General features: G+C 43.1%; 1 protein-coding gene across 1 annotated transcript in view; it reads right to left on the bottom strand.

The window, feature by feature from the left end:
• Positions 1–13,800, bottom strand: part of rogdi (rogdi atypical leucine zipper) — a 34,516-nt gene extending 20,716 nt beyond the window's left edge. Inside the window, exons 1-5 of the mRNA XM_038273573.1 lie at positions 13,623–13,800; positions 10,566–10,637; positions 9,418–9,500; positions 2,619–2,673; positions 2,460–2,540 (exon numbers count right to left, since the gene is read on the bottom strand). Of these exons, the coding sequence (XP_038129501.1) occupies positions 2,460–2,540; positions 2,619–2,673; positions 9,418–9,500; positions 10,566–10,637; positions 13,623–13,697 (366 nt within the window). The 5' untranslated portion in view covers positions 13,698–13,800. The remainder of the gene's footprint in view (positions 1–2,459; positions 2,541–2,618; positions 2,674–9,417; positions 9,501–10,565; positions 10,638–13,622) is intronic.

Below are 13,800 nucleotides of genomic sequence, written 5' to 3'. Positions count from 1 at the left end.
ATATTAAATATTGATTCAAGAACCTATTGGTGCATTTATTATCTCTAATGCTCAATTTGAAGCTAACAGAGTCTTGGAAAAGAGAAATTAGATATACTGTTTTTAACGGACATAAGGAGAACATCAGGTATACAACGCAAAACTTTATTGAAACTTGTTAACGAACAATCAGTTCCATGAAGCCTGTTAAACTTAAAATATCACCATTTCCATCCATTCAGTGAGAAATTGACCAGATTTGTTTAATCAACCAATCCTTTATAAATATAGATCTTCTACCAATAGACAGAGGGGTCCAGTAAAGAACAAATACTTTGTTACCATCAGTAGAAATGTTGCCCATCTATACTTTACTGCAGTAATTATCTCTAGAGAACTTTTTCCTTCTATTCCTTACGTTTTAAAAATAGTCTTGTTAGTTTTTTTTTATTTAAGCTCATTTTCATTTATGGCCTGTTGGTGTTTAAAAAAATAAAAACCAACAAAATAATTAGTTTCATCCAGACAATTAATTTCTTTATAGTTGGACTCGGTGCTGCCCCAACTTGTTGCTCACCACAGACCGGAATAAATAGTTTTTTGCAGATGATGCAAAGTTTAAAGTGACGCTGTTACCATTAGTTATAAAACTAAGAAAATAAAATCTAAGGAAGTTATCATCCAGAATGTTAGAAAAATGTTCCTTTAATAGAGTAAAGCAGGAAAGCTTCTGGCCTGAACAGTTTTTACTGCATTACTTTTATAATTTAGTTTTTAAAATGGTGCTATTACACTTTTATAGTAGTAAAAAGCTGAAGTTGATCCTCTAACTTCTTTAAAAGTGTTTTTAAACAGCAGGATTTATACTGGAGGAATAAACATGAATAATTTGACTCCTCTGCTCCCAGTGCTACTGGGAAGCATCCAGTTGGTTTTAGCTGGTCTGGAAATCTCTCTGCTCTGTTTCCGGTCTGGTTGCTGGTTCAGTCCGGGGGGGTGCTCAGGTTCAGCCCGGCCTGTAGGGGCTTCAGTTGGTTCATCTAATGATAAAATGTTTTCTGCAGAATGATCGGATTCATGTTTTGGTTTTTTTTTAAATGTCATCCAGTTCCACTTTGAAAAGCTCCTTAGAAACTAAAGTTCACTGAGATCTGAGAGGAAGTGCTTCTGTTATTATGACACCAACATGGTGTCCTGTTACCAGTATTTCAGTACTAATTGAACGGTGGCCGGCCCTGCTGGAATCCACTGCTTTAACCAGACATGTTGGTGCTTTAGCAGCGGAGGGGAACCAGAGAAACACAGGCAGGCTGGCTGAGACTGCAGAACGCACACAGGGGGAACCAGGAAGTGAACAGGCAGCTCTATCCAATGTGCATAGTTAATATGATGCATTATTACAATCCGCTGGACTTTGTTTCCAAGTCTGAAGACGTTTCTCTTCCATCCAGGAAGCTTTTTCAATTCAAAATGTCAGAAATAGCGTTTAGTTCCAGGCTTTATAAAGTAGAGCAACAACGCCTTGTTTATACGGTGGCCCAGAGGTGTCAACACAAATACAAAAGCTGCAGCATAAATATATACATATATATACATATAATCTTATAATATATTAATATAAAACTTTGTGTTTATCATATTAATATTTAATTGCAAAATATATAACTTTGCATGCATTTCATCCAGTTTGAGTTCAGTTTAAATAGTTTCTTATGTGAATAAATCGGTGTAATCTAGCTAAAAGGTAATTTTAGAATTTGTTTTGGTCTTTTAAGGGGTTGTGACGTGTCAGAGATTATTGTAATATCATCTCTGACCCGTCTTTCATGGGATTAAAATGAGATCTAAGGCGCCTCCTCTGCCTTCTGACAGCAGCTGAACTGTGGTCCGATCCAAGATGGCCGCCCGCCGTGCATGTCGGCCTCGCTGCCGTCAGCGTCCAATGAGATGTCTACGTATATAATGTCTATGGCTTTTATATTTAAATCTGTTGCAGCTTTCGTATCAGTGTTGACACCTCTGGGCCACTGTAAAAACACTGCATGTTTTAATTTAGAAAACATGCAGATAGAAACGGATGAACGGGTCCCCCCCTTTGGAATGGGGGTCGTTTGGCTTCTTTTTTGGCCTGCAATGCCCCATACCTGTCTATGTCTCTGAAATGACCCCCATTCCAAAGGGGGGGACCCGTTCATCCGTTTCTATTTGCATGTTTTCTAAACTAAAACCAGGCCTTTTCTATTTCTGACATTTTGAATTGAAAAATCTTCCTGGATGGAAGAGAAACGTCTTCAAACTTGGAAACAAAGTCCAGTGGATTGATTTTAACTTTTATGGAACGACTATATGACCTGGATGACTGAGAATCTGCACCAGCATATTATTACAAGCAGTCATGCTGCAGCTTTGTTTCCTCTAAAATAATCTGGTTGGTTTACTTTTTGAAACCGTTTCCTGAACGGACAGGAATTTCAGACTACCTGCTGCAGCTTCCATTGTTTGTCTTCTCTGAACTGAAAATGCAGGACTTGGCTGCTCTTGGCGACCTTCAGGTTAATGTCCTGTGGAGGAGAGTTAAACATTAAAAGATGTCATGCAACTAAATTCGGAGGGTGAATGTGGAAAGAGTGACTACTCACAGCCTGAGTCAGAGCTTCTCCCTGCAGAGTCAGCACCCCTTTCACCTGATCCATGCTGCAAAAACAAATCAGCAGATAAAGCCTCCATGAAGCCAAGCAGAAACATGCAGACCAAGTATTCACTCTGACTTTTATTTAAGCCTCTAAAACCTTATCAGCCTCATTGGGCAAAGAAACATGGATTTAAAACATCGGAAAGGTCTGAAGTAAAATCAGGGGCAAAGTTTAGAGTCTGTTCGTTCGAACGTTTATTCGTTAATGAAAATATCAAGGTGAGAGGACTCTGGCTGCAGACCTGCACGATGGAGTCACCTGCACTGTCAGGTCTGGAAGTTTATTCTCAACCTTTCATTGGAAGCCTTCAGGAATAGCGTGTAGCACGTAGCTGCTGCCATATTTTATTAGAAGAAGACATATTTTTTTGTTAACTGAAATTTGCATTTTCCCTACTTTTCCCCATTTAAACACCAAGAAAACTGTGTTTCATGGCTGCAGGAAATGGAGGTGCTGCAGCACCCCCTAGTGGCGAGAAGAAGATAAAAAAAAATGCATTAAAAGTCGTAGAGAAGAAGCCGTTCCAACCGCTGCAGTTCCGAATTCTCCCAGTGGTGCCCGACTTTACACGAGTGAATAGAGTGAATGTGATTGGTCGATTATCAAGGGGGCGGGATTGTTGTGGCGGAAGGTTCGCAAGCAAGTTTGGTTGTGGCCGGTTTGTTGGAAGCATCCTGCTAACCAGTTAGCATCTTAGTGCTAGCAGGTTCCCAATGGGAAATTCCATTGGGACCAAGTAGCACTAAATTGGTGACTCTAGAAACGACGCTGTCAAGGAACGCTATGGACAGCGGAAACATGCAAGAGGAGGAGAGTTTAGTGTCGGAGGTCGTGGATGAGTCTCCTCCGTCATCCATTTTTTATTTAGAGGAGGAAAGCGGGGACGAAGATGTTGTGGAAGAGGACGCCAGGGCGGCAGAAGCTTGGTTTGGTGTAGAAGGCTTCCAGCCGTACATGTTTGAGCCCTTGCCTCGCAACGCTGCCAGTTCTGTTAGCTCTACGCCTGCCGAAGACATAGATGTCATCAACGTGAGGAGACCGTCCGCCCGCCTCTGATAGCAGCTGCACCTGCAACCCAACCTAGCGTGTAACCAGGACAGCTTCTAGCGCAAAGAAAGAGCACGGTGCTGCTGCCACTTTCATATTTATTCCTGTAGTTTAACGTAACCACGGCATTTTAAAGTCTTATTTTGATCTTTGATCTATTTTGATCCTGTGTTTTTTTGTGTAATGGAGAACTGTTCAATAACGTTTAAATAGTATAATAACATAATTAATTCCTTGTGGTTTGCATATAAGGATGTTGGAGCTTCACCGTGTGCAGAATTATTCGGCAAATTAATATTTCCACCACATCATCTTTTTCATTCATGTTATCATCCTCCAAGCTGTAGAGGCTGGAAAGCCAACTACCACTTCAGTAAATCAGGTGGTGTTCATCTCTGTAATGAGAAGGGGCGTGGCCTAATGACATCAACACCCTATATAAGGTGTGCTTAATTATTAGACAACTTCCTTCCTTTGGCAAAATGGGTCAGAAAAGTTTGGAAATAAACAAGCTGTTGAAGCGGGATCATTGCACAATCAAGAGGTTCATGGCAAATAGCCAAGAAGCGTGTTGAACAAAGAAGACGCAAAATAACTCCTCATGAATTGAGAAGGATGATGCATGAAGCTGCCAGGAAGCCATTAGCCACCAGTTGGGCCATATTTCAGAGCTGCAACATGTCTGGAGCACAAGGTGCTCAATACTCAGGGACCTGGCCAAGGTAAGGAAAGCTGAAAAAAGGGCCACCTTTGAACAAGACGCACAAGAAATCTCTGCAGACTGATTCCTCCAAGGTGTTTGGTCTGATGGAATGAGAGAGAGTCTAGATGGGCCAGATGGATGGATGGGCACCAGGCTGGATCAGTAAAGGGCAGCAAGTTCCTTATCCACTCAGACGCCAGCAAGGTGGAGGTGGGGTAATGCTATGGGCTGCTATCATCAAAGATGAGCTTGTGGGACCTCTTCAGGTTGATGATGGAGTCAAGATCAACTCCCAGACCTACTGCCAGTTTCTGGAAGACACCTTCTTCAAACAGCGGAACAAGATGAAGTCGCCATCATTCCAGAAACACCTGATATTCATGCAGGACGATGCTCCGTCACACGCATCAGAATCCACCACAGCGTGGCGGCCAGGAAAAGGCTAAAAGGAGAAAAAAATAATGACATGGCCGCCTTGGTCACCTGATCTGAACCCCATGGAGAACCTGTGGTCCTTCATGAAAGGTGAGATCTACAGGGAGGGAAAACAGTGTCTGGGAGGCTGTGGAGGCTGCTGCACGCCATGAGGATCACAAAATTCAAGACTTTTTAAGACTTTTTAATGCCACTTGAAATAAAAATTTAAGATCAAATTCACAAGAAACACAAAAAAACTGCTTGCGACAACTTAACCCAAAGGTTTATTTTAACATAAACCACTGCACTAATGTTTCAAATGTTGAAAAGCTTCCCATACAGGGAGAAAGCTAAAAACACACAAATGACAGATATATTTGAACAATTATTTAACTGAATTCACAAACTTTGTTTTAGCAGGGAACAAAACAAATCAGTTTTAAAGCCCCAACATAACCAGTGCTAAGTCTTTTTTGCAGCTATTTTTCTTTGTATGGTTTTCTTAGTATGTTTGATTTGGTGATAAGTGGAGGCGTTGCAGAGACAAGGGTGGAACTAAACTGAGAAATACCGGCTGTTTCTAGGTAACTCCATTTTGACGCTTTGTGTTTCGTGCTTCGCATGTGCGACTCCACTGCCTTAATTCCCATCGTTCTGAGCTTGAATGACTTCTTGCACTAAATCCACTGAGCCTCATGTATGTTCCCTGGTTTTAGCCATGGAGAAAAACTCTTGGCTGGAGACAATTTTGGTTACATTTACACTTGCTCATATTTTCCAGACAAAAAGTTAATGGTGCATCTCCCAAATGTCTCCCCAGCAACAACGCTTTATTGGTTCCGCTATCGGGACGGAACCAATAATGGAGAGCAGTTTTTTTTTTTTTTTTTATCAAAAAAATAAATAAAAAAGATAAATTTTAACATTTTGTTTAGATTACAAAAATAAATCGTAATAAAAATAATCCTATTTATGATGTTTTAAAAATTAAGACCTACGAAAGACTGATTTAAGACATTTTAATACCAATTAAGGCCTTATTTTTATTTTGAAGAATTCAATGCCTTTTAAGACTTTTTAAGGACCTGCGGGAACCCTGTGATCAAGACACTGACAGCATCTATGGATGGAAGGCTTTAGAGCGTCATGGTAATTTTCTGCACAGAAATATTTACCTGCACACACCTAAATGGCCAAATCTAAAAAGAAAACACATCAACTTCCAAAAATATAAAACATTGATATTAAGGAGTCTTTTGGGTTGATTAAGATCACATGTTGCCCAATAATAAACATAATCCTCAAAAAAACAACTTGCCTAAAAGTCCTGCCCACGGTGTAAAAGACTCAGGTGTGACATTAACAGTGACTCTGCCAGCTGACCTGATCTACTAGAGTGTAATTCTGAAGTTTAATTAATAGCGTAGATATTCACCTTAGAACTGACGTCTGTTACAGACCCTGGTTGCACTGAAGCCTTTATGACAATAAAGTAGTGAATCTATTAATTTATTGTATTTTAAATGAGCCTAGAGGCTCACAGCAGCCCCTGTTCAAATGACTTCCTGCTGTGTTTTATCATCATTTTTAGCTGATTTTCTTCTGTTTATTCTAACATTATGTTCTTCTTACAGACGTGAGTTTCTCTGCGATTCCCGCTGGAACTTCACCTGACGTTAAACGCTGCGTCACAGGCTAAGAAATCTGCTGTCTAACAATAAAAATACTCCAAATAAAATAGTTTGTTTTTTGCGTGCATTGTTTTCTCCAGGGTTGTGGTAAAAAACAGAAGTTATTGTCTAATGTGGTGATGAATTGAGGTATTTGGTGAGAACACAGAGAGGCCTCCTCTGAGACTCACTTCTCCATTTTTAAATCAAAACTCAGCCGTTTAAAACTTCTCTTTAGTATTCATTTCCCAACCTTTTTTATTATTTTTGTTGATCCATTGTGTGACCTTGAGTGTCCAGACAAGCAGCTTCGACATAAAATTTATTATTTTGTAATATTAATTAGAAATCAGTCGGCCTCCATTGGTGGTCCAACAGCAAAGGGACGAAGCCTTGGCTGTTGGCGGTTGGTCCTTGGCTGGTCATTGGCTGGTCCTTGGCTGGTCATTGGTTGGTCTTTGGCTGGTCCTTGGTTGGTCATTGGTTGGTCTATGGCTAGTCATTGGTTGGTCATTGGTTGGTCCTTGGCTGGTCATTGGCTGGTCCTTGGCTGGTCATTGGTTGGTCCTTGGCTGGTCCTTGGTTGGTCATTGGTTGGTCTATGGCTGGTCATTGGTTGGTCATTGGCTGGTCCTTGGTTGGTCATTGGTTGGTCTATGGCTGGTCATTGGTTGGTCATTGGTTGGTCCTTGGCTGGTCATTGGCTGGTCCTTGGTTGGTCACTGGTTGGTCCTTGGCTGGTCCTTGGCTGGTCATTGGTTAGTCCTTGGTTGGTCATTGGTTGTCATTGGTTGGTCCTTGGCTAGTCATTGGTTGGTCCTTGGCTGGTCCTTGGTTGGTCATTGGTTGGTCCTTGGCTGGTCATTGGTTGGTCCTTGGCTGGTCCTTGGTTGGTCATTGGTTGGTCCTTGGCTGGTCCTTGGCTGGTCATTGGTTGGTCATTGGCTGGTCCTTGGCTGGTCATTGGTTGGTCCTTGGCTGGTCCTTGGTTGGTCTTTGGTTGGTCCTTGGCTGGTCATTGGTTGGTCATTGGCTGGTCCTTGGCTGGTCATTGGTTGGTCTTTGGCTGGTCCTTGGTTGGTCCTTGGCTGGTCATTGGCTGGTCCTTGGCTGGTCATTGGTTGGTCTTTGGCTGGTCCTTGGTTGGTCATTGGTTGGTCTATGGCTAGTCATTGGTTGGTCATTGGTTGGTCCTTGGCTGGTCATTGGCTGGTCCTTGGCTGGTCATTGGTTGGTCCTTGGCTGGTCCTTGGTTGGTCATTGGTTGGTCTATGGCTGGTCATTGGTTGGTCATTGGCTGGTCCTTGGTTGGTCATTGGTTGGTCTATGGCTGGTCATTGGTTGGTCATTGGTTGGTCCTTGGCTGGTCATTGGCTGGTCCTTGGCTGGTCATTGGTTAGTCCTTGGTTGGTCATTGGTTGTCATTGGTTGGTCCTCGGCTAGTCATTGGTTGGTCCTTGGCTGGTCCTTGGTTGGTCATTGGTTGGTCCTTGGCTGGTCATTGGTTGGTCCTTGGCTGGTCCTTGGTTGGTCATTGGTTGGTCCTTGGCTGGTCATTGGTTGGTCATTGGTTGGTCATTGGCTGGTCCTTGGCTGGTCATTGGTTGGTCATTGGCTGGTCCTTGGCTGGTCAGTGGTTGGGCCTTGGCTGGTCCTTGGTTGGTCCTTGGTTGGTCATTGGTTGGTCTTTGGTTGGTCCTTGGCTGGTCATTGGTTGGTCATTGGCTGGTCCTTGGCTGGTCCTTGGTTGGTCCTTGGCTGGTCATTGGCTGGTCCTTGGCTGGTCATTGGTTGGTCTTTGGCTGGTCCTTGGTTGGTCATTGGTTGGTCTATGGCTAGTCATTGGTTGGTCCTTGGCTGGTCATTGGCTGGTCCTTGGCTGGTCATTGGTTGGTCCTTGGCTGGTCCTTGGTTGGTCATTGGTTGGTCTATGGCTGGTCATTGGTTGGTCATTGGCTGGTCCTTGGTTGGTCATTGGTTGGTCTATGGCTGGTCATTGGTTGGTCATTGGTTGGTCCTTGGCTGGTCATTGGCTGGTCCTTGGCTGGTCATTGGTTGGTCCTTGGCTGGTCCTTGGTTGGTCATTGGTTGGTCTATGGCTGGTCATTGGTTGGTCCTTGGGTGCTCATTGGTTGGTCCTTGGGTGCTCATTGGTTGGTCATTGGTTGGTCCTTGGTTGGTCCTTGGCTGGTCACTGGTTGGTCATTGGTTGGTCCTTGGCTGGTCACTGGTTGGTCCTTGGTTGGTCCTTGGTTGGTCCTTGGCTGGTCCTTGGTTGGTCCTTGGTTGGTTCTTGGTTGATCCTTGGCTGGTCCTTGGCTGGTCATTGGCTGGTCCCCCACAATTTCTTTTTAAGCATCAGTCTTTGTTCTAAAATATTCCTTCTGTCATGATTTGTGGACATTAATATCTAAAGAGAAGCGCCATCTCCTGGTCAGACCCTGTAATTCAGTGAAGGGCAGTCTGCTGGCATTCAGTTGGCGTTTGACTGGGAAGGCCATTTTGAATGGCTGCTACTGTGGAGCTTGTGTTGCCATACGAGGCTTAAAGAAGACAGATTAGTTTTTTGGTTCAATCTGGCTCTTTGAACAGTCTGGGTTGCTGACCCCTGATCTACCATGTTAACCATGCCCTGAACATTTAGCCATAAACCAAATGAAGACAGAGGACGGTCAGGCATCAGAGGACAGCAGGGACAATCAGGTTTACTGTCAAAGTAAAATGGTTTTCTCGTACGCTGATCAAAACTAGCCAAGTCTAAATGATTAGAGACAGGCAGCCGCTTACAGTATGAGAATATTATCTGAAAATAAGGCCCGTTTGCTGGAGGCTTCAGCTAACGGCAGCTGGAAGAACATCTAACTTTCCATGAGCTTTGAAACAAACAGAGAAGCTTTGGAAACATTACGTTGAGCTGCCCAGGATGAAGTTTTCCTGCTTCAGCTGACTTTCCAGGCCTGGTGAGGGCATGGAGAAACGTCTGGAGGCCTCCTGTCGACAAAGACCAAGAAACATTTTGGTCACAGCGTTTCATTCAGCAGATCAAATGCACTGGAAAAAAAACTTAATCTAGAAAAAGTTATTTTTTTCTTAAAATAAGAGCATTTGTTCTTGAATTGAGACATTTTGCCAATGGAACAAGACAATTTACATTTAAAATAAGAAAGAGCAATTGCATTGTCTTATTTCAAGTCTTATTTTAAGAGTAAAAATACTCATTTCATTGTCAAATCATCTTATTTAGCTACTCAAATTAAGGGTAAATGCACTTAATTTGAGAAATTTTTACCTATTTCTAAATAGTTTTTTCCAGTGTGGAAGATTCTGGTCTAGAACTGAGCAAGGGAAGATTTTTGGCAGAGAAATCAGATCAATTTAAAGGACAGGAAATGAGAAAAGCTGCATTATGTTTCACTGAAACATGGCTGCAGGCTAATACCTCAGACTACATCCTCTCTCGGTTTCCCGTCAAACAAGAATAATAATAATAATTGAAACTTAAAGAGGGCTGCTCAGTGGAGCAGTGGGTAGCACTGCTGCCTTGCAGAATGAAGGTTCTGCGTTTGATTCCCGGCCGGGGGTCTTTCTGCATGGAGTTTGCATGTTCTCCCTGAGCATACGTGGGTTCTCTCTGGGTACTCCAGCTTCCTCCCACAGTCCATAAACACGACTGTTAGGTTAATTGGCTTCTCTAAATTCCCCTTAAGTGTGTGTGTGCTTAATCCCAAGCAAGCACCCCTCGATTAAGGGGTGCTCGCCATGCCAGGGGGGTGTTGGGTCATGGGATCAGAAGGAAAACTCTTCTATACTCAGATTGCACCAGCTGGTTTTCTCTTTCATTTCATTAAGATCAAATGTTTTTTTTGTCATCTTTATGGAAGCATTCAATGTGACGATACGCCTTTAAATTCAGAAATCTGATCAAAGAGCTCATGCAGAGGTCAAAACTTCCTATTCTTAACATCTCCAATGTTAGAACATAATTAACAACAGAAATAAAAAGTCCACTTGAATCAGTTAAATTTAAAATGGTCTAACTCCAAGCTTCAGTCTTACCTTGAGGATCTCCTGGAGTTGCTTTAGCACGGCGTGCACCTCCTCTCTTAGCAGCCAGTTAAACTCCTCCTCCTGACAGAAACAAGACAAACCCAGTCAGTATCTCAATGCTCCATCCATACATACACCTGCATGGTGCTCACAGAGCCTTGCACTGATCCATCAACTATTGCAGCATTGAGAAAATTCAACTACAGTGAACCCTCGCCATAACGCCGTTCACTTTTCACGATCTCGCTGCTTCACAGATTTGCATCATGCATTGTTAAACTTTATTGTCAAACACAATCGTTGGTGGCATGTCGGTTTATAAGGATCTTTTGGCCCAGAAGAAAAAAAATCCCCACAATATTAACCCTTCAGTTCATATTGATGATTAAAATGATCATTTATTTATCTATAACTATATTATTTTACAGTACAGTACAGTGGTTTTTGTAAAAAACAACAACAACAACAACCGTTTATCCAGTACTTTTAGTTGTTAAACAAATGCTTGGGCCTGTAAAAAGTTTTTGTTCCTTGATTTCCATGTTGTATGGAGTATTTCATTGTATAATAACTGTAAAAAAATAAAGGTTTCTACTTCACGGACTTAGCCTATCGCGGGTTCTTGTTGGAACGTAACCCCTGCGATAAACGAGGGTTCACTGTATTCACATTTTAAAAATTCTCAGCCTGAACTTTTTCCACCCAGGCAAGAAATATGTATATATATATATATATATATATATATATATATATATATATATATATATATATATATATACACACATAGTTGACCATAGTTCATGAGCTGCATTATTCCCGCTCCATGCCAGTCCATTCTCTCCATTGTACTTCTCTCCAAACACAAAGTTTCCTTTATTTATTTTTTTACTTTTAACACGTCTCTCCGTTGAATGGAGGCGTAAACGGCGGCAGGTCACTCTCCCTTCAGCACTGAACCACAATCCATCTGGTGACATGAGCAAGAAACGAGAGGAGGAGGTAGACGCTTTCCTAAGACCCGCCCCCTTCTTCTTCTGATTGGCTAGTACTGCTAGTTGCCTTGTCTGGACACTGGCTCGGACTGGGAACCATTTTCGGCCCTGGTATTTTTCCATCTACACCAGTCCACTTATGGAGCCCCCCCCCTGAAAAAAATAGAAGCAGTCAAACGCGTGCGTCTCAAATGTGAAACAGATACGAATACACATTGTGGATTAATCGGTCTATATTCAAGCATTACATGAAAACCATCACCAAGACTTCTATAACACGGTTTTACGGCTTTGGTTATTAACATGGACGCCACAGTGACTGCTGCTGCGTAACGGGAGCGCCACTCACCACATCAGCAGGGTTGCCAGATGTCACCGACTCACGTTTTCCACCCCAAAATATGTTCATAAACCGCCTGGATATATGAAATCTCACCCAATTTGAACAAAAGTCTATTGATCTCTTAGGCTGTAAATCTAAAGAAATGTTTTTTTTTTTACCCACAGACGGCCGTCCTAAACTGCCAGACTGGGAAACATTCCAACCAGGCAACAATGGACCTAAGACAGGAAACGTTAGCCTTTAATTCCAAAACCCCATCAAGCACCGCAACATATTTTTGCAAAATATTCAAACATAAATTCGCCTAATCGGTCTCCGCCAAGTGACGTAAATTGTTTACCTCGGGCGCGGTACACTACGCCTTGTCCACCGAAAATGGCGTCTTAGCAACAAATGTCACGTGACTGGCGGAGACCGATTTTCCTAAATCCGCCCCTGTTTTCAGGCTTATGTTAACTGTAATGACTTATCTTGGACAGACTGCTGTGTAAACGGGCCTTTAGTCCTTCGTTTAGCTATGCTGCGGTTGTTTACACTATGCCTTTTCCACCTAAAATGGCGTCTTAGCAACAAATGTCACGTGACTGGTGGAGACCGATATAAGAGGAACATCGTAGTTTGGTTTAGAGAAAGGATTTTAGTTTTATTATAATTTAGTTTGTTGCAAAGATTTTATAGTTTGAGTAGAAAATGACACCATATGCCCCAGACATCTGCGGATATATTTTTGATATTTATATCTTTTTAAAACAAAGCGGCGCATGTATGACATCATCCGCGCACGCCGGCTACCGTTCCTTCATCCTGTCCGCTGAACTGCTGCTAGTTTTCCTCACATGCCTGGAAGATGTCTAGTGCTGCTACCACAGATGATCTCCCTCTCCAGATGAACGATTCAGATTAGCTAGAATGAATAGAAGGAGTAGAGCGTCGCCGCCTGTGGCCCGGGCTGCCTGTCACTACTACAGTCCGCCGCACGGATGACGTCATAAACATAAACACGCCGCTATTTTTTTAAAAGATATAAATAATCTAACGGTGGATGTCTGGGGGACAGTGATTGGCCTCCATGTTCTGAATGCTGGCGTACCATAAAGAATAAATGATGAACAGTTTAGTTTGTGCCTTCAAGTCGTTGCCCATAGGAAGACGTTACTGGATATAACCTAACGGAATATCTTCAGAACGGCTCCAAATGACACTAAACTCATATGGGTGAGGAGAACACGATGGAATAACGGAAAATCAAGGACCCAATGGAAAAAAAATGGCGTTCCTCTTTAACATTAAATTACTTCATGATCTCCTGGAGTTATTTACTGTCACAGGTAGGAGCTTCAGCCCCCCCCCCGGTTGAAAATCCTGGATCCGCCCCTGGAAGCGGTTCTTTGTTGTGGTATTTCTGCAGGAGGTTCCATTGATGTCATTCTAGGAACATAGAACAGAATGAACCTATGCACCGATGTAGATCTAATCTACATAGATCCTGTTCAGCTTTAAAGCAGCAGTTTTCTGTGGTGCTGGTCCCTCTGGTCGTGGACCTTCCGGCCTCCATGTCCACTGATGCTCTGCCGCTGATGGGGCCCCTCGATTGCCCCCCCCCCCCTCTAACACCACTCTGCCCTTTAATCGGGAATGGATTTAGAAAATAAAAGGAGCCGACAAAAGGCGACATGTTATGGGGCTGGTGGGGGTGGGACAGCTAGCTGTCCCCGGCAGGTAGTCCCTTACCAGGACGGCTGTCTCCACCTGGCTGGCCGCGGACATCCTGGGCAGCTCGGACAGGGACCTCTGCGGGTGCAGCATGCTCTCTGCTCTGCAGGCCGATGCTGGACTCGGTGTTCAGCCGCTCTAACAGATGGAGCTGTTATTGCAGCTCACTAGCTTAGCGAAGGAGGAGGTGCGTTCA

The sequence above is a fragment of the Cyprinodon tularosa genome, unplaced genomic scaffold (assembly GCF_016077235.1).
Source record: "Cyprinodon tularosa strain WSP-4 unplaced genomic scaffold, ASM1607723v1 ctg878, whole genome shotgun sequence".
NCBI classification, from domain to species: domain Eukaryota; kingdom Metazoa; phylum Chordata; class Actinopteri; order Cyprinodontiformes; family Cyprinodontidae; genus Cyprinodon; species Cyprinodon tularosa.
The sequence above is the reverse complement of the archived record's forward strand: the minus strand, read 5'-3'. Positions and strand labels throughout refer to the sequence as shown.